Source organism: Harpia harpyja, chromosome 16 (assembly GCF_026419915.1).
Source record: "Harpia harpyja isolate bHarHar1 chromosome 16, bHarHar1 primary haplotype, whole genome shotgun sequence".
NCBI lineage: Eukaryota > Metazoa > Chordata > Aves > Accipitriformes > Accipitridae > Harpia > Harpia harpyja.
This window is the reverse complement of record NC_068955.1, coordinates 33,993,091-34,016,094: the sequence shown is the minus strand read 5'-3', so window position 1 is coordinate 34,016,094 and position 23,004 is coordinate 33,993,091. Positions and strand designations below refer to the sequence as shown.

The window sequence follows — 23,004 nt, the reverse complement described above, 5'->3', positions numbered from 1 at the left end:
CTTCCTGCCGGGAGATGTAGTTCCCGCAGGCGGCGGGACGGGCGCGGCCTGGCCGGAAGTGGCCGCGGGGCACGCTGGGAGCTGCGGGATCCGGCGGGGCGATGGCGGGGGGCCGGCCTGCCCAAGGGCCCAACCGCTGCCCCCCCGCGGCCGCAGGATCTTGGTGCCAGACGAGCTCGACCGTTGCGCCCTCTGCCTGGGAGCGGGGCCACGACCCGCAGGGCCGAGGGGCCTGTGCCGGCATGGCCCCCTGCGCTGCCCGCAGGTCCGGGCACTGCTGTGGGCCCGGCCCAGCGGTGGCACCGACCTACACCCTGAGCGGGTGAGCTGCGGGGCAGCAAAGGGGAGGTCCACTCAGCGCTGGCATGAGCTCGCCTTCTCTGCCAGTGGCCAGTGCTCCCTCCCAGCACTACAGCTGGTGACCCCGCTGTGCCTTCCAGCAGAGCATGGGAGAGTGGCTCTGCTGAAGGACATGCTGTTGTCATCTCCAAAAACTGAGTTACTTCCCCAAAGCAGAACTTTCACGGTACCCGACAACACATGCTCCCTGCAGAAGCAGCACTGTCATGTGAGAACCAAACGGAACCCAAAAGCTTCAGGTTCATGGACACCGAAGCCACCACCTTCCAGCAGTTTCATGTCCCAGTCTCCACTCCATCCTTTCTACCCGGTGTTGGGACTGGAACTGCAATCTGGGGAATCTTAGTGGCTGGGTATGCAATCAGACCTGAGCAGATCCATCCTCCTAATCGCTGAGGTTGCCTCAAGACCCAGAGAGCCACCTCCAGATGCTTTGGTGAGGTCCAGTGCAGCCGGAATGCTTTTGGAACCGAGGATATCCTCCACATCTCAAGAGCTGTATCTTTCACTGGATGAAGCAGTTACTGCAAGTCGAATGCCCCCTCTGCCAACAGTCTCAGAACAGCTGCTGTCATGCCCCTGTGAAAGACTGTCCCCTCCTCAACCCATGATGCCAACAGTGGATTGTGACTCAGCCAGCTGGAAGCCAGGTGTTGCTTTCAGGGACGAAGGTTGTTGCTGTGATTCTTCTGGAGAGGATGATTTGGCTGATCTTACCTACCATTTTAGAACAGAAGAACAAGAGGGTAATATTTCCACATTCAGAAAATCCATCTTTCCCCCAGTTCTTGAAAAGATTGGCCCAACTGGTTGGATTTAATTTAATTCCATTGCAGGAGTCAACAGGGTGTCTCATTGATAGGTATCTGGATCAAAAGCCCTCCTGCAATAGAGTTGCCATGCCCTTGCAGCCTATGGGACAAGCTGCTAAAGAAAGTATGGCAGACGCCCCACACTGCTCCTCCTGTGTCAAAGGAAATTGAGAGAAAATACATGCTCCCTGAGGATGCAGTCGGTTTTGTCTCTCAACCTGCACAGCAGAGCATGGTAGTTAAGGCAGCAATGATAAGGGAGAAGGCAGACTGGGAGTATGGTACTGCATCCCAAAACCTAGAACTGTGACACCTAGATTCATCTGGGCAGAGGATTTACCAGTCAGCAGCTGCAGCACTTCGTATCATGGACTATCAAGTCTACATGGCCAGAGGGCAAGCTGAGCTCTGGAAGAAAGTTTCTGCACTAGCAAAACATTTTCCACAGGACTAGCATCAGGCCTTCCAGGCCATCGTTCCTGAGAGCACAGACCCAGCCAGGCATCAGGTGCAAGCAGCCTTTAATGCAGGGGATACAGTGGCGAGAGCTGCTGTCTCGGGGGGGGTGGATGGATGGTGGTCTGCTTGGCTGCAAGCCTCCGGCTTCCACGAGGAGGTCCAAACAAAACTCAAGAACTTACCCTACACAGGGGAGAATTTATTGGGGAACAGGTGGAAGCTACTTTACAAAGAGCCAGAGAAAGGCAGGCTATGCTGTGCTTCCTGAGGTCGGTGTACTGCCCCTCAGCCTCCCCCAGCAGTGGGGTTGGGAAGAAGAAAGCTCCTCTACATAAGCTGGCTTTCATGTCCACTGTTTGTTTCAAGGGTGCTCAGTGCCCTTCTGGTAAGGGTGCCCCACTACAGTAGCAGAACGAGTGCTCTTCATCCCCTCTCTACAAATAGCAAAAATAAAAGGGAACTCAAAGAGCCGGAGGCATTTCACTGGTAAACTGATACCCATCAGTGAGATGACTCAGTTTCCCTTTTTCTTCCTCCCGCTTTTGAGTTTCAAGTCCTAAGCTTTATTATGTATGACTAGAAAACAAGAGTGTGTCCAAATCTCCATTCCTCAATTCCTAAGAGTGCTCTAATAAACCGTCTTATTGTGGAGGACCGCATATGGTCTGATTCCTCTTGGTGAAGACACCAGGCTGTGGGGAGGAGGAGTACATCCTAACGTGAAATTTAAAGAACCGGAAAAGTTTGACATACTTGCACAGGATTCCTTCTGTCCCTTCCAGACCAAGGCAAGGGGCTGCCAATTCAGCCTCCTGCAGAAGCTGTGACAGCATGCTTTTTCAGCAGTGGTGTTTTTTAAAGGCAATGTACAAACCACTTCTGGAGTTCGTTACCTGAGTAGTTTGAGGCTCATTTTCAGCACAGAGACAGTTTGGCTGGCTCTTGCTTTTTGTCAGTCCAATGTCAATCTGTTAGTTTTCTTCCAATTGAAAATTTTCTCTCTCTTCTCAAGAAGGAAATCTCAGCAAGAATTTAAGTAATGTCTGCTACTGCTGTTTGTATTGTAAAAGTGGCTGAAAATATTCTTTCTCTCCCCAAAGACTTGTCTAGCTGGAAAACTGATTGACATCACTTTCCAAACTAACTGTTCTGCTGCAGTTAACCCATACTCTCTGCAGTGAAATGACTTTGCATTTGTTCTTAAATAAAATCAATTTTATTTCAAACTAGAGCATCTCGATGTGGGAAGTTATTCTCAAGTCACTGTCATGATTGATTCCTCCTTTGTAGGCAAGGCATGGTGTCACTTAGTTGTGGTTAAAATAGGTTGGCTAAATCATTGCATGGAAATACAGCTCAGATCAGGACACAGCTCAGCCATTTGCATCTGTTGGGCATGTGTTTTGTAATGGCAAATTTTATAATATGACGTTACAGCTCCAGATAGTTGTTTACACTAGGGCTCACATTATCACTGGTGGGGGAGAGTAAATCACTGAGAAGTCTAAAAATAACCCGAAACCGTCCACAGACAGGAAGGTTCTGTTATTTGCAGAAGGGGAAGTGTCTGACGCAACGATCCTGCCTCAGAGTAGCCATAAGGGAGTGATACGAGCAGTACCTCTTCTTGTCTTTTGTTGGGTAGCTCTCAGTATTGCTTGTCCTGAAACGTATCGTGGACTCACAGTTCAGCGTCCCACGTGGCTTTTCCTGAGATGGTGCCCTGCTGGATGTCCCTACTGTGAGCAGATAACAAAAGAGGTCCCCTGCTATGTCATCCCAGATGTCTACACCTCAGATCTGGGGCATGTTTTGATTGTGGGCATCATTGCACTGCCATCTCCTGCCATTTCCCTGTCCACTGGTGCAATGAATATGCCAGTTCTTTACCTCTCTGCTGCAGCAGCCTCCACTTCATCCCCCCACTCCAGATTACTAACCAGTCCCTTGGAGCTGTTCCAACATCCACTGGCTGCTCTCAGCAGTGCCAAAAGATTTCTCTGCTAAAAAGGCAAGCCATAAACATCACTAGATCACCCTCATAAGAGTTGGGCATTGGTGGAGGCACCAGGGATAATGGCAGTACCTGTGGCGCTGTCTTCCCAAATGGTCCCAAACAGTGAGGGACCTGTGCCTGCATCTGGGGGGCAGGCAGACAGCCACCTCAACCTGTATGTCTGCCAGAAACACCTGCATTGCTCCTGCCTCAAGACACACATTCAGGTGCTCGTGGGCTTATCGCCTGAAATGGCTGCATGGGGTGCCCAGAGACTGAAGCTGTCTGGCTTGGGAGAAGCAGAAAAGTCCCAATGATGGGTAAATCGCTCAAATTACCGGCACAGATCACTGCTCAGGTCTGCTGCTGGGTGTTGTGCCTGGCTGGTGGTGACGTGCTCATGCCTGACAGGGCTGAGCTGTGCCCAGCAGCCACACACATGGCACCTCTGGGAAACTTTTAAGTGGCCCAAATCATTAACACAGGGAGAGTGTGGCACAGCCACCACCATCTGCATTGCTGCAGTGAGCCAAGTCCTTACGCTCACGCTGGCTCTAAGTGGCACAAAGGGATTTGCCATTACCTGGAAATCCGAGATGAGGCTCCAAAAGCATCCCCCCAAAAGGCAAGGCTGTGTTGGAGCATGCCGGCACTACAGGTCCTGTGCCTGCTTCCGTCAGAGTGTCACAAATGCATTTCCACCCAGTGCAGGAATGCCGTCCCTCATCACATGCGGCCGGTGGCTTCTGGAAAGGGCCTGGGTCTGCAGGACACATGCACTCTGGCTTTCAGCTGAGAAGCCCAAGGAGCTTGTATGTTTTTCTGAGTCAGGAGCTCCCTGGACAAGCCGCTGGCCAGTTTCTTCCCTCTCCAGCCCCAACCTCTGCCACCACTTTCTGCCTGCTACCCATCTCACGTGGTGGATAGTGCACAACCCACAAAGGAAAAACTCTGAGCAACAAACCCCAGCCCTGGGGCGGGTGGAGGCAAGGCTGGAGAGCGGAACTGAAAGCCTGCGCAGCCCAGCCTGCAAGCTCACTACCCTGAAGGCGCTGCACCAGCCCCAGCTCCCCAGCTGCCGGGACCCCATGCTGAGGCAGGATGGAGGATTTAGGTAAGCTGGGCCCCTCCAGAGCCAGTCCTGCGCCCAGGCATGGTGTGGGGTCGTTCCTTCAGCGGCTCGGGGGAGACTTGTCCTTCCTCTACCTCAGGGTCAGGTGGGGATGCTTCAGAGGGGGCAGCAATGGAGCTGCACTCCCTGCTGTGCCTCCCCCCATCTCAGGGGACGAATGGAGCCCAGGTAGCCAAGCGAGCACCTTGTTGAAAATAGAGAGCGTTTGAAGACAGGAAATGGGCTGCAGCAGCAATGCAATCCCGGCTGCACGCAATGGGGCTGAGCAGCCCGGTGTCCAAGGCTGCTGGGAATCATCCCTGGCCCTGGGTGGGGGACACGGGATCAGGGAAGCAACCGTGCTGTGCAGGACATCCCTTCCTGTTTCCCAACGTGAGGGCAGTGAGATTTCAAGGGATGGCCAACGTGGTGAAGTAAAAGTGGAAAGAGAAAGCGCTTTGCCCTCCCTGTAGGAAGCGCTGCTCTGGGCACGCAGAAAGCACAAAAGTTTAGCTCTCCCGTGCCAGGGCTTGTGCTGGCATGAATTTAAGAGCTGATGGATGTTTCTTTGTAAGCCAGAGATGGTGTGGGGGAGAGTTGCCAGCAGTCCTCCATGCTTCAGGAAGGCTGTGCAGTGGGGCCGGCACATCCTCTGTTGGGGATGGTGATCTATCTGGGTGAGGGTGCTCAGGGCCACCACAGCCCCTCAGTGCCCGGGCACCTGGCTGGCAGAAGCTACCGTGATGCTACTTTTGCTCCTGAGATTTCAGGAGTGGCACAAGACTGCTTGGGGGGGTGCACAGGCAGGGATGACAGCCAGTGGCTAGAGTGCCCAACCCAGGTCTCTCCGTGCAGATGCCTTGCTGGCAGAACTGGAGCAGAGCTCTCGCCCAGCCTCCAAGGACTGCGTGCTGCAGACGCCAAGTTCCTGCAAGCAGGATCCAGCCACAGCGGGGCCCCCAGCCCCACGTGGCCGTGAGCCACTTGCCTCGGTGGCCCTGAAGGTAACGCCCCAACATGGTGGGGCTGGCGGCCGAGATCCTGTTCAGCTTGTGACAGGGGTGGTGGTGTTGCCAGGCTGGCAGTGAAGGGTGCCAGGGGAGCATCCTGCAGGCTCAGGTGTGAGGGTTTGTCCTTCTAGGTGCAGCTGCCGCCTTGGGCTCAGCCTCCAGGAGAGGCTTTGGAGACAGTGTACAGGTAAAACATGACCATGGGAGGGCAAAGCCATCTGGGGCTATCCTTTCCATCAATGGGACACGTCCTCTGGGGTCACCTGGCCTCCTGCATATCTCCCTGAAAAATAGTCCCTCTGCAAGCTGGGGTGGGGGAGTTGTATCCTGCATCCTTGCAGCACTGCTGGGGTGAGGGCTGGGCTTCCAGCAGCCCCCTCCATGCTGCATGCAGCCACCCCCTGCCAGCATGTCCCTGGGCAGGCCCCCTATCCCCTGCTGTGGCCTGTGGGGAAAGGGCAACATCTCGTGGGGGGGAAGGTTCTCAATCCTGGGCACCCTCCAGCCTTGGGGCGGAAGCCACAGCATCCCTCACTCTCTGCCGTGCCCAGCAGTCCCATACCAGTCCCACAGCCACTGATCCCCTCGCCCCCACCCACGGCAGCCGCCCGGCAGCTGGACGAGCTTTTGGCCGACCTGGGCCACATGCAGAGTAAGGTGAGCCTTGGCCCTGGGGGAAAGGAGGTTGGGGGCCTGGCCCTCACCCAGCCCTCATCTGGCCCGCACCACCCTCCTTCCTGGCAGCTAGTGGCTGTGGGGCAGGGAGCCGGAGTGCCAGTGGAGCCCAAGCCCTCGCTGGACAACATGCTGGGCAGCCTCACCCGGGACCTGCAGGAGCTGGGCATCACAGCCACCCCCGCCAGCGTCTGCGCCACCTGCCACAAGCCCATCGCTGGCAAGGTGAGCCCCCCCGCCTCCATCCTGGTGCCCCTCTCCCCTTGGCTCACGGCATCCCCTGGGGCTGCTCTCACTGCCCCTGCCTCCTCACAGGTGTTCACAGCCCTGGGCAAAACCTGGCACCCTGAGCACTTCACCTGCGCCCGCTGTGGGCAGGAATTGGGCAGCCGGCCCTTCTTTGAGCGGGGCGGGCAGGCGTACTGCGAGGAGGACTATCACCAGGCCTTCTCGCCCCGCTGCGCCTACTGTGCTGGCCCCATCCGCGAGGTAAGCCCCCCCAGCCTCCCATGCCACCCCCCACCGCCACCAGCTGCCTCACCGTGCTGCTTCCTGCAGAAAGTCCTCACGGCCCTGGACCAGACCTGGCACCCCGAGCACTTCTTCTGTGCCCACTGTGGGAAGGTGTTCGGAGATGACGGTATGTCCCAGGGGATGGGTGTGGGGGTCCTGCCCCCATTGCCCCCACTCCAGGTATCCCACCCATAGCCCAGCCCTTGCACTCATCGCCCCATCCAGTAGCCCCCCCCAGTCTTTCTATTGCCTGCCTTACCTCCTATCCTGGGCATCCCCCATGGCCATGCCCCACTGCAAGCCTCCCCCCAGGTGGGTGCCCATCCCAACGCCCTCCCCGCAGGTTTCCATGAGCAGAGCGGGAAGCCGTACTGCCACCAGGACTTCCTGGCCATGTTTGCCCCGAAATGCCAGGGCTGCGACCGCCCCGTAACGGACAATTACCTGTCAGCTCTGCAGGGCGTCTGGCACCCCGAGTGCTTCGTGTGCACGGTAAGTGGGTGGTGGGCCAGCGGGGACTCCGGGCTGAGTGTGTCCCCGAGGTGGTGCCAGACTTCCCTGCCACCTTCCCTCCAGGAGTGCCTGAGCAGCTTCACCCGTGGCTCCTTCTTCGAGCTGCAGGGACGTCCCTACTGCGAGCTGCACTTCCACCAGCGGCAGGGCAACATCTGCCACGGCTGCGGCCATCCTGTGACCGGCCGCTGCATCACAGCTGCAGGGCGCAAGTACCACCCCGAGCACTTCATCTGCGCCTACTGCCTGGGCCAGCTGCAGAAAGGCACCTTCCGTGAGCACGGCGACAAGATGTACTGCCGGGCCTGCCATGACAAGCTCTTCCTCTGACCCCCAGCCCCCCAGCATACAGCCACCCTTCTTACCTGGCTGGATGTCCCTGGTATCATCGCCAACATCCCTGGCATATTCCCTGCCAGGCCAGGCATCCCTGGCATCATCCCTGCTGAGCCAAACATGCCTCGTATTCTCCCACCCATCAACAGCCCTTGCATTGGTCCTGCTGAGCCAAATGTCCCCAGCCTTGTCTCTGCCAAGCCAGACATCCCAGGCAATCATTCCTTGTTCCCCTACCCCCAAGACATTCCTGGCATTGCCCCTGCCAAGCCACACATCCTGGGCATTGTCCCCTCAACCTGAAGCAATAAAACACTTGGCCCTACCTTTGCTCTGCTCACTGGTGGCTTTGGGGACAAAGGTGCAAGGCAAGGCAAGAGGGTTGGAGCCCCCCATAGCCAGCTGCATCCCTCAGTGCTCCCCACTGCCCACAGGCGCATTGGGTCCCCATCTCCCAGGGTGCTGCAAGCCAGGGTTGACAGTGCCCCAGGTGGCTTTCCCCCATAACCAGCCCTGGCCTCCTTGGGGCAGCCGTTTAAGTTCAAGCTCCAGCTCCAGCCATGCTGCACCATGCAGGAAATCAGCACCACCCCAGCCCTGCATCACCACAGACCCACATCCCACTACCACAGGGCAAAACAGAAAAAGCTGGTTTGAAGCAGAAACCAGAAAACTGCTTCCAAAAAGGTATTCCTACAAATTTACAGAACTTCTTTCTGTATTTATTTTCGCATGCACACACAGGTGAAAGCAAAGTGAGTTAACACAGCATTTCAGCCTGGCTTTGGTATTCCCCAGGAAGGTACGAGCATGTTTGCAGCCTAGCCATGCTCTGCAGGGACAGCCCTTGCTCCAGAAGGCTGCCCCAGCCAAGGTTTTTAAGGATGCACTCAGCACTGGAGAAATTATAGTATTTCTTCACTTGCACAAAGTCTACCAGCTACCAGAGAGGAAAAATTAATGGAAAGGCTTCCCAGTAGGAAGCCCCAATGCTCTAGGGAGAGCTCTCAGCTACCTCCTGAGCAGCCCCAAGCACTCTGCAGAAATCATTGGGAGCTCAGTACAAAGTTTTGGTACTTTTTATTTTTCCTCCATTCTTTTGCTAGAAAGAGGAGGAAATGTCACTCCAGCCCAAGAAAAGGTTTGTCAAAGTGGCATCTTTCAGAGCCGCACACAGCCAAGCAAGCAACGCTCAAGAGCACAGCCCTGCCCCTGAAAAAGACACTTGGTCCCAACAGCAAAGCTAAAAACGCCAAGGTGGCAGCCTTAGGTGAAAGGCACACAGACACACTTTAAAAACTTTATTTATATAAAAAAATCATTTTGTTTTAAAAGCGTTACAAGAGTGTGCACAGGAATCAGACAAGGAACGGCTGGCTGCTCCCTGCTCCCCTCCTCCCTAGCCCCACTCCCTGCCAGGGCCAGGGGTGGCCCAGGAGAGCCAGGGCAGGGGAAAAGAGAAGAGGGAAGCTTTTTTTTTGGTTCATCTGGAATTAAAAATTAAAAAAGGAATTAGTGTTTTACATATTTAAAAGGAAAGAGAAGAGTTAGACCCCAGAACAAAACCAAACCGAGCTGAGGTGGGGCTGGAGCCAGGAAGGGCTCAGCCAGAGCTGGGAGGTGCTTCTGGGCAGAGGAGGCAGGAGCAAGGCACCAGTTCTGCCTGCTGCAGCCTCCCTGCTCCCCATGTGAGCCCACGCTTTGTGGGGAGCCCCAGGCTGGGGAAGGCTCCTGCTCCAGTTTGCAGCCTGCTACAGAGGCTTCCAGTTGCACAGAGAGCCCAAGGGCTCCCCAAAAGATCACAGCACTTAGATGTGCCCCCCACCACCACAGCAGAGAGGAGGAGCAGGATTTGTATTGTCCCAGCTCCTGTGGCAGCCCAATCTCCCCAGGACAGGATGCAGATGAGAGCCCTGCACCCCATCAGTGAGAGCAGGGGGGCTGGGATCCCCCCCAAAAAACAGGCTTCCAGCCCCACTGCAGACAGTTAAGGCTCCTGGAGGGGAAGGGAAGAGCTCAGCCCTGCTGGCAGCCCAGGAAACACCCCTTCCCCAGCTAAGAAGCCAGACAGTACAATTCAAAGAGCTATTTCACAGTGGCAAAAGAAAGGCACATGTCAAGAGAAAGTCAGAGGGGCACCGCTGCAGGCAGCTGGTGCACAGGGGTGAGGGGGGGGATCCTGGCTCTACCTACATACAGCCCTGCCAGTGCCTGCTCCTCACACCTGGCACACAGTGTGCCTCAAGAAGCCTGCCTCTCCCCAAAAGCCTTGCTGCATCTCCTCCTTCCACAGGGACCCATCGCCTCCCCCGAAGGGAGACCCAGTCCAAGCCCCCCGCACTGACCATCTTCCCCCACGTAAGGATCCCTCCTCACACAGTCACTGAGTGGGGGCCAGCAGCCCCATCCAGACCCCTCTGCAGGATCGAGAGCCAGATCCCCCTTCCCATGCCCCTGAAAGCCTCATCTAGAGCAAAGCAAGAGAAGTTATTGCTGTTTTTCCTTCCCCTCATCCCCCCCCATGACTCCAACCCCCCCTCACACTGGTCCCACCACCACCACGGAGGGATGCTCCCATTGTCCCCATGGCCCTGGTTGAGAGTGATCCCACACAAAAATATATCCTATAGGCAACAAAACAAAAAACCCAAAACAAAACAAAAAAGGCGGTGAGGTCCCAGTCTCTGTCCCTGCAGATGTCTCCAAGCAGAGGGAAGGTGTGGGAGAGAAGGCAGTTCCTGGTCAAGGCAGAGATCCAGAGTCCTTTTGCAGCATCCATGCCAGTCGATCTGGCAGACTCAGGCAGGAGGGTTTTACTCTCTGGAGGAAGGAGGTGGTGGAAGACAGGGAGGAAGAGTTATCGGTCGAGATGTCCCAGAATGGGGAGGTGCAGCGGTCTAGAGGAGGCAGAGTGGTCTGGGCTGCCCCTGGGGGACCAGGCCCAGTCATTTGGCTGGCTAGTTGGCACAAACAGTCCAGCAAAAAATCCAAAAATAAGACAAGGTAAAAGTCAGTCCATTCCACCACAAAGAGTTATATATATATATTTATATATATAATATATTATCAACCCAAACTGAGTGGAGGCAGGGACATCAAGCTAGATCTTCTGCTGTGGAGAGAGAGGGAGATATGTTAGCACGCCCAGAGAGCAAGCGAGCAGTGGAGGTGTGATCATGGCCCCAGTGGATCAGGCACCAATTGCAGGCAGCAGCAATCAGAGCAGAATTTGGATGGTTAAAGCACCCCTAACAGTGTAGCAGGATTTGTCACCGCTGTTCAGATTGGGCAGGACACTGCGGGACATACCGACATGGGGGAAAACACGGCAGCATCCTCCTCCGCTTCCTCTACCTCAGGCTGCGATTCCTGCCCCTCCTCCTGCTGCAGACACACGTGGGTTAGTAGGGGCGATGGAGTGGGGGGGTGTTAGTTGTGGGAGCCCTGTTCTCCCCTCCTCCTGCCAGCCAGGACAGTGATGTGTCATCTCCTGCACCCCAGTCCCACTCACTCTTCCCTCATTAGGAAGAGCTGCTCACCATCAATGGCGCTACCTTCACCGGCTCCATATCTCCAAGGTCACCAGATCGGTCCAGTGTCCTGCTGTGGTCCCTCTCATTGAGTGTGGAATAGTTGTCTGGAGCAGGAGAGGGGACAGTCAGTCATGTCACCTCCACAGGAGGCAGCAACATCCCCAAAGGAGATATGAGCTCTGCCCCCCTCTCAGCATACCAAGGAGGCAAGATGTCCCCACTCTAGTCCCTCTCCTACCTGGTGCCATGTTGCTCATCTGGATCTCCTCCCGGGAGGATTTCTTGTCTAGAAGCATGGGAGAACAGATGAGACACAGCCCCTGCAGCCATGAGCAGCAGCGGAACGACTGCCTACCCCAGCTAGAGGAACCCAGACCCAGCTGCAGCACTGTTGGCCCAAGGATGCTACAGGACCCAAGTTAACTGCATGCATCATTTCTAGCCCTGAGAAGCCATCTAGAGCCCAAATTGATGGCCTCATGTGAGCAGCTGTGGCTGCCAAGAAAGCTAGGGCTGAAGAGCAGGGAGGGGACAAAGGCCAACTGTTCCGGGTACCCACAAGGTGGAAGGATGACAGTGGGGATAGGTGCTAAAGGGAAGGCACCTACCTGTTTTCTGGTTCCTGTCGATGAGAGGCAAGGTGCTGTCATCAAATGAGTTGCCTCCCTGGGTCCGAGAGGCATTGCTCAGGTTCACCTGGAGCATCAGACAGTGACCACTCACACCTTGGCCCAGACATTCCTTCACCATCAGCACATCCCACCCCTCCAGCCCCTAAGACCAGGAGCCCTCCCCCACAGCCCTTGAGCAAGGGGCCTGAAGCAACCAGAGGGTGCTCCAGAGCCCATGGCTGCACCCACATTAGAGAGTAGAGGTGGCCAGCCTGAACTGGATCAGGGCAGCACCCAGCCTTTAAGAAGCAAGGACAGTTCCAGCTTTTGGGAAAGAAACCGAACCCTGGAGAACCTCGTTCTTCAGCACTGCCACAGCAGCTTTTAGTGCTGCAAACTTTCCTGCCTGCAGATCTGCACGCTTATGTGTGGGACACAGGGCTTAACACTTTACAGAGTGTTTCTTCCTTAGCAGAGACTTCCTGCTGGCTATCCACTAAGAAATGGCAGAGGGGACACCTTCAAGGGCCTCCAATCCCACCAGCAAGGTTAGAGCTGAAATTCAGTACTGCTGAGCTCCAGGAACACTTTTCTCCCTGCTGGAGGACCCTACCTAATACCCCAGCCATGACAGGACATCTCCATTCCCCCAACCCCATACCTGGAAATCTGACTTCTTCCAGCCTTCCTTCTCAAGGGGCTTCCGCAGCTCTTTATACCCCCAGACCGTCTGCAAGACAAGGGCAGCTGCTCGGACTTCTCTCTCTGAGCGGTTCCTAGAAAGAGGTGAAGGAAGAGATGTTTGGAAATACCCACGGCCTCAAGGAAGCTCCTGGAGAAGCCCCTCTCTGCCCCTTGCATTATCCTTCAAGCAGAGCCTACCCAGATTTGTTGATCAGCACCAACTTCTCAATCCCCTGCGTTTCCCGCAGCTTCTTGGCAGCCTCAAGGTTGTCTACAATTACTTCATTGATGGTGTTGAGGACTGACACCACTGTGTCCTCAGAGAGATTTTTGGCTGGGGTCTGCTGGCCTCCAGGCAGGTTCTTCACTAGGTTGGGGATGGCGTGTTTACCTGGGAAGGGGAAAGAGCTGGGCATGAGCAATTGAGGAAAAGGACTGCAAGGCAAAAATCACTGTAGAAGGATCAGGGACAGGTGACCAATTTTGATGTCCCTCTCAGCAGGGCTGAGCACATGCCACTCTGGGAGAGGAGTAGTAGACAGGCACGGGGCTGATGCCATGCCCACACACTTCCTCAGCTGCCAAGATCAGGAAGAAGTTCCTGGCTAACCCGGATGGCTATGGAGAGTATGACATCCTCTCCTCCACAGCCCTCACCTATCAGCTCTTTGTTACGCAAGTCGACAGCCAGGTTGCGCAGGGCTCCAGACGCTGCTTTCACCACTCGCTCGCTGTCGTGGGTCAGGAGGTCAGCAATGGCAGAGAGTCCCTTCTCCTGGCGCAGTGCTGAGCGGATGTACCGGCCATACTGCAGAGGAGAGGCAGAGCACCACAGTCTCTCCCTGCTCCTGGCGACACCACTGGGAGCCTTGCCACCCACCCTCATCTTGGGAATGGAAGGTCCTGGCTTCACCCACAGTGAGACAGACTGCAAAGGTCCCGTTCCTGTCCTGAAGCCCCCCCTGCAGGCCAGGCAAGCAAGATTTCCCTGACAGTCTTTCCATAAACACCAAGAGAATGCAGGTAAAGGGGCTGTAGAGCAGCCCCAAACCTTCATCCCCTGCCTCCAGCATACAGAAGGGAAGGACTGGCAGGGAGCCAGCTGCAGGCAGGGACACAGACAGGCAGCCCTTGGGAAGACACAGCTGGCAGGCAGCACAGAGCCCTTCAAGAGCACAGGAGATACCTGTTCCACACCTGAACTGGGCTGCTGAACGGTATCTTCTTGGGTAGTGAGCCATGCACAAAGTGAACAGTCTGAAACAGTAGAGCCTGGGCCATCTACAGCTCTGCTGGTACCCCAAAGGTGACGCTCCCTGTTCCCCAAGGCCCCCTTCCCTGCAACACAGATGAATGTGGACACGGCCAGCTCCACAAGGCACTCACCGTCCAACTGCCAGCGCACAGGTTCTGAATGGCTCCTGCCGAAGCCTCTAGGATGGCTGGAGTCTTGCTTTCCTTTAGAAGTGAGATGTATATCCGGACCACTTCTGGCTGGAAGAGGAGCTCGTAGCCTGCCAGAAGAACACAGGTAGGAAGGACTTAAGGGCTCTGCTAGCATTTGACTAATTCAAAGGAGCACTGCTGTGCAGATGAGGCTGGAAGATTTTACCCAGGCTCACTGCTCCCTGGAGGCTGCATCCTTGGTACAGAGTGGGTCAGGCTGTCCCACACCACCAGAAACCCCAGCCCCCAGCACCAGCCCTGATCAGGGATGCCATGGCTGCTGCCCACAGTCCCCAATGCACCGCTGCAGCTCAGGAGCAGTTTAGGCTGAGCCGCAGCACTGCTGTCATCAGCAAGGAGACCTCAATTTCAGTACAACACCTGCCTGAGAAGTACCCAACCCAGGTAATGGCACACGGTGGGGCAGCAAACTTGGCAGCCAGGCACTGTGGCAGCAAAAGACTCAGCCTGCAGTCTCAGCAGGAGGAAGGGGAAACACCCCAAGCAAGTGGCCACCAACGCCACATTGAAGAAGCTTGGGTTCAGCTCATCCTCAAAGACTGAAAGCACCAGGTCCCCAGCTCTCCAGTACCCTCGCAAGCAGGGCAGGGATCAGGCCTTCAAGCGTTAACTCTTTTCCATGGAAACATATGCCCAGAAGTGACTTGTAAAGCAGCAGTGAGACTGCAGTTTACAGTTGTGAGGCTGGGTTTTCCATCTTGTTCTCTGTCCTCAGCTGTGGTAAGGGATGTCCCCAGCCCCTAAAGACAGAGCAGGTGGCTTCTCGGGCTTCCACCAGAGACAGGTGCTGACTCTTCCCACAGCCCATGTCCGCCTGAGGAGCCACCACCACGTATTTGAGCTGCTCACAAGGTCAGGTCTGTCTTAAGTTTCCTTGTGATTCTTCTAGCTCAACTCTTCATGCCCCTGGGAGTGCCAGGGTCCTCCCAGGAACCACGGGGTGTTTTGGGGCAGAAGGAGCTTAACTCAAACCCTAGGCTAATGCCCACTGCTTGGCCAGCCAGAGAGGGGCTGTGATTCATAGCCCTCTAGGCAGCAAGACGCTGGTCCCCAGAGGCTTCTTGGAATGACCCTTCCTCATGCTCATGCTGGAGAACACTTTAAGGCAGATTTTTTTGGCTTTAAATCCTGCCTGTTCTTCATGCCCAGGAGAGAAAAGCAGGCAAGAGGGCAATTGTGCTGAGAAGTCTGAGACCACCATAGAAGGCTACCCTTCCTAGGGCTGTGTCACCATGCTGTCCCTCAGTCCCCAGGGCAATAGTTCCCTCTGCAGCCCTAGGAAGCCCATCTTGAGGCAGCGCTGACCTCCCCCAAGCACAACAAGCATCCTCACAGCTGTCTGTGGCAGAGCTAGTGTTTTAACAGGCAGCTGGGCAACCAGAAACATACCTCCTCCAAACCAAGCCTCTGCCCATTTGAGAGGCTCACTTCAATGGGATATCAACTCTGCTCACTCCTCTACTGGACTGCTTGTGGAAAAGCAGCCCTGCACACCCAAGCCCTGTGCAAACACAGAGGAACATACCTTTGGCTGGAGTTGTTCTTTTGGGAAAATCCACTGTATCGGCACCAGGGTCTTCTGGGAGCTTTTTACCTTTCAAAGGGCAAGCAGAGAGGCATAAGACACCTCGTCTCCCCACCCATCTCAGCCCAACAGCTCTTTGCCACTTGCTACAAGAACAAGCCCAGAGATGAGCTGAAGCTAAGCTACCAGCATGTCCCAGGAGGGGACATCAAGGGCATTAGCCACACTGCAGGCAATACATGCCCAGCTGAGGGCGGGACAAAGAGAGCTAGAGAAAGCACCCAGTCAAACCACAGAAAAATTAAAACCAAGAGCGCACTCACCTCTGGAGAACCATTCGTCTATTGGCGAAGCGGAGAGAAGGACAGGAGAGAGGGGAGGCAGGAGGAGAGAAGTGCCGACAGCATCATGGGGCAGATCATTTGGCAAGAAAGCAAAGAGAAGGGGAAGGGGCAACACAGGAAAAAAGGGAAGGTGTGGAGTTAGTGGACATCTATCCATCACCAACCCACCACCACAGAAACCCACCATTAGCTTGTGTCAAATGCTTTGGGTAAGCCAAGCAGTAGCTCCCAAAGCCAGGGGAGGCACAGACCAGTGCATCTCCAGAGAAAGCTGCAGTTTAACCTTCACACAAGAGATGCCAGAGTAGGAGCACAGAGACCCCAGACCACCCTCAAGCTTCAGTGTAGTAGATCTGTCTTCATTCCACCTCCCTCCATGCTGCTACCACCCAACGAACCTTTGCCCTTCTTGGCACCAAAGCAGCTCGCAGCATGGGGCCCAGCATTGTTGGCCGGGGCCAGAGGTGTCTCCTGGTAACGCTCAGCATGGGGGATCTCACGGTGGACTTGGTAGGACAAGTTTCTCAGCAGACACACACAGTTCTCCACCAGCTAGAGAGAAAGCCAGATAGTTTGACCTGGAGCAGCACATGCCCATCCTATGTCTCTGACCAAGGGCCCCATCACATCTTGCAACCCAGAGCCAGGTCAAGGGGGTCCGAACTGGGACCAGGGGATATGTAGCTCCATCTCAGATGGAGCTGGAGCATACCCCCATCCCAAAGCAGGCATGGCCAATTCTGCAGGCATGAGCTCATACTCTGCTGAGCCAAAAAAATATCTCTGCCATAAGCACGAAAGGTCCAAGGAAAGGCTCAAGGAAAATTGAAGCCAACGCCTCGTCAAGGCAGATCAGGGAGCCCTGAGTCAGCGGATACCAGCATGAGGACAAGCGACACCGCTAGACCCCTGTTGGGGGGCCAACATTCCTACTGCAAACTGCTGGCTGAGTGCTAGACACCTCCTGGTCAAACAGTACACAGGTCACACCCCACACAGGCGCTCTCTTCCCAAGCAGAGATCGTGGAAAGGCATGAGCCTGGACTGGATTTTCCCGACCCAGTCCCGTCAGACCAAATCCCTCCCTGGTGAAGATTCCCCCCGTCCATTCTTCACCCATCTTGGGATAAACCCAGTTTCAGCCACCACGAACAGCAGAGCACTGCTAGAGCTGGTTGACAAGGGCAGAACTCTACATGTGCCTGGACAACACCCCCACTGTGGTACCTTGCTGTCCGAGTCCTTCTGGCCGATCTCAGACTGGACTATGTAGATCAGGGCATCCACCAGCCCATCACATTCCCGCAGCTTCCGACGGGCCTCACTCCGCTCTGAGCTCACATTCCTGGCAGGCAGGAGAGAACCATCATGGGAGAGACAGTTGAGGGCAGGCAAGGAGCAGCCCACACCCAGCAGAGCTCAAACCAGAGAAAAGTTCCTGTAGCTCCCCTCCACTGAGAGAAACTCCTCCAAAATCAAGGACTGCATCACCAGTAGCTGTCCTAGGAAAGCAGCTCCTCCACAGACCTCCTTTGGCAGGTCTAGTCCCAGAAAGCTACCAGGAACAGCCAGGAAGGAGCATTACGGCAGCCCCAACCCACACCAGCTCTCTGCCAGCAGCTGGCAGCCCCCCTCCCATACCTAAGGCAGCCAGCGGTGTTGGTGAGCACCGACTCCCACTCGATATGGCGGGGTTTTGAGTCCTCATTGGGTTCCCGCTCCCAGCCTGAGCGGGGAATGACAACCTCATCAGTCAGAGCATGTAGTGCGTGATCCACAATGGCCATCTTGATGGAGTCATGCGAGGACAGGTTCCACAGTGTTCCTGCAATGCCACAAGCAGTAGGTGATCAGTCAGACCATGTGGGCTTAAAAACTCACTGTGCATCCCTCACCCAACAGACTAGCCCCTCCTCTCCTCCCTGGAGCCATTACCTGTGATGACCTCTGTGAGGTCCATGTCATGGGCCTTCCGCAACAGGCGCACCAGAGCAGGTACCCCATCGCAGTTCTTGATGGCAATCTTATTGTCTTGGTCCTTGCCGAAAGAGATGTTTTTGAGGGCTCCACAGGCACCATAGTGAACCTCTTTCTTGGGGTGGTCTAACAACCCCACCAGCACAGGAATGCCCTTCAGCTTGCGCACCTCTGTCTTCACCTTGTCGTTACGGTAGCACAGGTGCTGCAGGTAGGCAGCTGCATTGGACTTGACAGCATCCAGACGGAAGCTCAGCATGGCTATTACCTCCGGCAGCTCTGGCTGGCGCCAGTTACCCGGGGCCGGACCTCCCTTCCGCAGGCTGTCCAGACTAGCCAAGCTACCCCGCTCGTGCTGAGCCAGAGGGGCCCAGTAGTACCGGTCGGGGGCCACTTCATCCACCAGCATGTCTTCATAGCTCCTAGGAGAGAAGACAGCAGGTGTCAGTGCGAGCCCTAAACCTGGGGGGGATGCTGCACCCCCTCCAATTCAGCAGAAGACAGGCTGAAGCGCACACAGCGTCTAGTCACCACTACCCTGCTGGAGTGCATCGGGCAGACTCCCATCAAGGGCTGGGAGCCAGGCAGCAGAGCGGTGTGGGGGCACCTTCCTGCTCCCCACACAGGGTCCAGCTGGAGTCCGTAGCTGCAGAAGGCCACCCCCCATGCATCCCCAGGCCTGCTCCAGAAGCAGGCGGCTGTTCACCAGGAGAAGGCAGTCTCAACAACTATTCCAGTCCCTTCCCACTCACCCACTGGGTTTAGCTTTGGGTCAGAGGCTGGATAACCTCTGCATAACCTCCACGGAGGCAGAAGCCAGCCCCAGAGGCACAGAAAAACATTTGGGCTCGCAGCCACTAGAGGGCAAGTTAATACCACAACAGACTGCTGGGAGAGCAAGTCACCCAGGAGTTCCCCAGGCCCATTACACCAGCACTGCATGGGTACAGCAAGCACCCAGAGTCCAGCTTCAGGGCACCCAGTTCTCTGCTGCACTGTCTGGCTGTATCCAACACTGCACCCCCATTACCGCGGCTCTCCTGTAGTAGTCCAGGACACACGAGCTGCTGCCAGACCAAGCCACTGCCATTGTTTCAGAGCATCATGGATAGAGCAGGTTTTTACCCAAGATGGGGCTCAAACTCTTTTGCCTGCAGGTGCCCAGCGATACACACAAGTTGCACTGCTGCCCAGGGGACAGGCTTAGTCAGGCATCAAGAGACAGCCAGGCTCCAGGGATCAACCTCACTGCTCCCAGCTCAGACCCAGGGAAGAGCTGTGGTCCCACACCCCCTCTCCTGGTGAAGAGTGGTTCACCCACAGACCTAGCAGCACTGGGAATGAGCCCCACCAAGCACATGGAAGCTGAAAGAAAGTACAACTAGTCACCCATGCACCAAGGTGACATTTAACACAAAATCCCAGATTCTCACCCTATTTTTGTAGTCGCTGGCAATATAATCCTTCCCCCCACCCAAGCAGAAGAATCCAGTGATTTCCAACTGAAAGGGATGGGAGGGGACTTGGCACTTAAATGGAGGGGCCTGACTACTGCTGTCACCCCTGCCATGCCAGGGCATTAAGAACACACAACCAAGGACGCACAACCAAGGTCCAAGATGAGGTAGCATCCTCTGGCTCATATCTGCCACAGGGACTGCTCAGCCACCTTATGAGCTCCCAAATCTGGTGCAGGCAGCCCCCTGCCCCTGAGCAGGCAGGGAAAGTTGCAATGAAGGATGGCAGCAGGTTCTGCTCCCTACACCACCACTTCCCCTACAGCCTCTGGTACAGGACTCGCCAAAACCACCGGCTCTGGGTGGCAGCCACTTCCACAGCCACGTCCCCACCGGGTGCTGCTGCAGAGCTGCCCGCAGGGCACCACCGCGGGTGGTGGCAGTGGGCTTCGAAGCTGGCTTTCAGCATGTCCCAACAGGGAAATGCGCTGCTTGCCACATGGCCTGGCTACTAAGAGATGCCAAGGAGTCCGGCTGCTCCGGGGAGTCGCTCCGCGCTGCTGCAGGACACGGTGCTCAGTGCACCATGCCAACCACCACCACCATCCCCCACAGCAGGACAAGGCAGGAGCAAGACACAGGCGAGTGCCAGCACTGCAAACAAGCCACCCGAAGCTTGTCAACACAGCCAGCAGCTGACCTTGCTCCCATGCCAAGACTCACACGCCCCGAAAGGGAGCTTCTGCCCAGCCATGAGGGTCATTCAGTGCTGGATCCCACCCTGCCCTTCCAGGTGAGATGGGGCTGGGGAGACAGGGGGGGGGATCACAACCTGCACTGCCACTGAACCCCCCTTCCCTCTTCCCCTGCTGAGAGGGAGCTTTGAGAAGAGCCACAGGAGAGGGGACTCGCACGCTTTGTGGCCAATGGTAGCCAGCACTTGCTGCATGTCTCAGTTCAACGTGCTCCATCTCCTGTACGCCTGGCAAGCTGTCTCCCTGAAGGAAGTAATTAACAGGCAGGCCCCTGCTCAAGACAGACATCTGAGGTGGGGGGATGCTGATCTCACCTGTTCCCATTCCTGCAAGCCAGGTGGCTGAGTGCAGATGGTAACTGAGAAGGCAGGGGACAAGCCAAGCTCAACAGCGCCTGGATTCCACAGATTGCTGTGATCTTTATCCATCTTGCTGGGGAGGGAGAACCTGCTCACAGGCCACACGAACCCACCTTCCATACCCTGCACCTTCCCTGCAGGACAAGGTGACATCTCCACCAGGGCTGCCCCTTGGCCATGCTTGAAGTAGGACCTTCTCCCTCTGTTGCGACCCAAGTCCCCCAGTCTCCCACTTAGCTGCAGCTCTTGCACCTGGCTCCACACCTGGCTCCTGTAACTCCAGTTCTCCAAGATCTTGAGGGGCAGGAGGAGCACAGACACCATCCAGCCCAGCAGAGCAGACTCAGGGTCTCAAAGCCCAAGCAGTTCAGGCCATCCAGGGAGGGCTCCTGCCCCCCCATGCTGAGCAGGACATGAACCCAGGGAAGGTTTGCAAGCCAGAGGTTTCTGCCTTGGCTGGCATTCACTCCCTCTGCAGCCCCAGGCTGGAGCGAAGCAGCCACAGGTCAGACATGCCTGCTTAATCCTTTCTGCCCGAGGTGCTCACCATGACAGCCATGTGCTCAAAACTGCTAACACTGGCTTCTCACAGGCTGCTTGAGTCTGTGCAGGCAGCAGGGCCAGCAGCCTCGCCTGCCCTCCTCTAGCCGGCACAAACTTCACAAGGTGAGGCAGGCCAAGGAAATCATCTGGGTGAACAACCGCCCTGACTGGTTCAGCACAGTAACAGAAACACTTGTGCTGGCACAAGCCAAAAGGACAGACAAAGCTCCTCCTTCAGTCCCTTCAGCAGCCAGGGGCTACCATGGATTTACAGTACATGCCTCGAGATGGGCAGATCTCCAGCAGGGGCTGACAACAGCCTCCCTTCCCTCGGGTCTCTCCCTCCTGCCTCTGTTTTATGCCCTAGGAGCTTAAGCAGGCTGTGCTCAGCCTTACCCATCTTCCCCCACCCCGGGACACTCAGGAGATGTACATCCATCCTAGCTTGCCGACACAACCCCCTCCTCATCTCTGGAACCCAGGCTCAGCCCCTCGCTCTATTCCTACCTCACCACCCTCTGAGCCACCCTCTAGCACCTCCCCAAAACCCCGCTTGACAACCCAGGCAGCAAGCAGAGCAGGCTGAGAGGCGTAAGCAGGCAGCAGCAGTGTTTGTGCAAGAGACACAGCTGGCACAAGACACCAGTCTACAGGAGTCACAGCCTCAGGCACGTAACATCCCAAGATGCCTGGCCGCATGTCTGGCAGGGGAGTTAAAGGGCCACCAAGACCCTGCTCTGGCTGCCCAAGGGCAGCCGCAGCCTGGTGGGGCAGTTGCTCAGCAGTCAGGCTGGAGGAGCCGCAGATCACCCAGACAAATGAGGGGGAGAAGCTGCTACTGCCGAACAGGTTGAGCAGCTTCTCCCACCCTGCACAAGGGCCGGGCCGGGCTGCAGGAACGCTCCCCGGGGCACTCAGGGCTGAGCCTCGCTCACCCCAGCCCTGGGCTCAGCGCTGCTCCCCGGGGCCGCTCTCAGCTCAGCCACAGCACAATCACAGGGCTGCTGCTGCTTCTGATGCGGGGCTGTGCCACACAGCCCGCATCAGGCATGGTTCCCAGAAGGATACGCCAGGCTGGGGCAGCGCAGATGAGCCTGCCATCTCACTAGCAGAACGGGTGGCACAGAGAGGGAAGGGCCTGGAGCTACATCCAACCACCCAGTGGAACTCCTCGCTGCAGGACGACTGGCTCAATTAGCACTGAGTTTTAACCACCAATTAAGCAGACAATTAGAAGCGGATGCAAGTTTTCTCCTGCACGAGCCGCATGTGACTCAGCTCATGGTATTGTCTCTGCTGTTCTCCTTCCTCCAAAGAGGGTGAAGTCAAAGGGACCCCCATAGCATCCCCCACCCCAGTGCCTCCTGCCACATACCTGAGCCGTCGCCGAGGATCAGACGGGGTCCCTGCCCGCCTGGCTGTGCCGTAGTCCGACATAAGCCCGTAGTCCACATCTTCAAAGCCCACACTGCGTTGGTCATCCTCCAGGCCGTACGGCTCAGGGTGGAAATGGTTGAGGTCCATGTTGCTGCCCCCGACACGCACTTGAGGCTGGGGGCCATAGATGTCCTGACGGCTGGGGGCCCGGTAGGTGTCCATGGAGGGGCGGTAACGCTCATCAATGCGGGTGACACGGGACAGGCTGCCGTAGCTGTGATCACTGCCCGGGTAGCCGTCCTCATAGGGGCGGCTGTAGCCGTCGGGGTAGTGGTAGTTTCGAGGAAGGGTGGCTGTGCCTGGCTGGCTCAGATAGCCGCCGGGGCCCCCATTGCCATTCTTGCGGAAGTTCCTGTCCATGGTCTGGACGTAGTTGCTGGTGACGGGGGAGGTTTCCAACGGTAACCCATCAGGCCCCACTGGCACCTGCTGCACTGTCCGGGTGGTCACTGTCTTCACCACTTTCTTCACCTAGAGGAATGGATGCAGGACACACTCTCATGAGGAAATCCACCACACCTCTGCGT

The 23,004-nt window shown here is 56.3% G+C and overlaps 2 protein-coding genes across 13 annotated transcripts in view; one reads left to right on the top strand and one right to left on the bottom strand.

Moving 5' to 3' along the window:
* The first annotated feature begins 4,612 nt into the window (after nt 1–4,612).
* Nucleotides 4,613–8,110, top strand: LPXN (leupaxin). 5 transcript variants are annotated; one of them, XM_052811833.1, is made up of 9 exons: nt 4,613–4,741; nt 5,594–5,742; nt 5,880–5,935; nt 6,300–6,405; nt 6,493–6,648; nt 6,739–6,912; nt 6,982–7,063; nt 7,280–7,428; nt 7,513–8,110. In XM_052811833.1, the coding sequence occupies exons 1-9, from the start codon at nt 4,729–4,731 to the stop codon at nt 7,777–7,779; spliced, it is 1,152 nt and encodes a 383-aa protein (XP_052667793.1). In that variant the 5' UTR covers nt 4,613–4,728; the 3' UTR covers nt 7,780–8,110. The 5 variants fall into 5 exon arrangements, with proteins under 5 accessions (XP_052667793.1, XP_052667790.1, XP_052667794.1 ...); XM_052811830.1 differs by having other exon boundaries at nt 6,300–6,648; XM_052811834.1 differs by lacking the exon at nt 7,280–7,428 and having other exon boundaries at nt 6,300–6,648.
* Nucleotides 8,111–9,071: 961 nt separating this feature from the next.
* The window catches only part of CTNND1 (catenin delta 1), a 32,833-nt gene continuing 18,900 nt past the window's right edge, over nt 9,072–23,004 (bottom strand). For 4 of the 8 annotated variants that reach the window (XM_052810795.1, XM_052810794.1, XM_052810793.1 and 1 more), the window contains 15 exons: nt 22,416–22,948; nt 17,885–18,348; nt 17,591–17,774; nt 17,177–17,294; nt 16,348–16,501; nt 15,929–15,946; nt 15,606–15,674; nt 14,000–14,127; nt 13,271–13,421; nt 12,812–13,004; nt 12,591–12,705; nt 11,927–12,014; nt 11,557–11,604; nt 11,325–11,422; nt 10,905–11,169 (listed from right to left, as the gene is read on the bottom strand). In XM_052810795.1, coding sequence (XP_052666755.1) covers nt 11,065–11,169; nt 11,325–11,422; nt 11,557–11,604; nt 11,927–12,014; nt 12,591–12,705; nt 12,812–13,004; nt 13,271–13,421; nt 14,000–14,127; nt 15,606–15,674; nt 15,929–15,946; nt 16,348–16,501; nt 17,177–17,294; nt 17,591–17,774; nt 17,885–18,348; nt 22,416–22,948 — 2,466 coding nt within the window. In that variant the 3' untranslated portion in view covers nt 10,905–11,064. The other 4 variants (XM_052810798.1, XM_052810799.1, XM_052810796.1 and 1 more) reach the window with 4 other exon arrangements.

What these genes read in the sequence shown, in the direction of transcription:
- LPXN (XM_052811830.1), top strand. An exon ending in ACAAGCCCATCGCTGGCAAG is followed by an intron (nt 6,649 to 6,738) that starts GTGAGCCCCCCC and finishes GCCTCCTCACAG; the next exon opens with GTGTTCACAGCCCTGGGCAA. An exon ending in GAAGGTGTTCGGAGATGACG is followed by an intron (nt 7,064 to 7,279) that starts GTATGTCCCAGG and finishes CCCTCCCCGCAG; the next exon opens with GTTTCCATGAGCAGAGCGGG.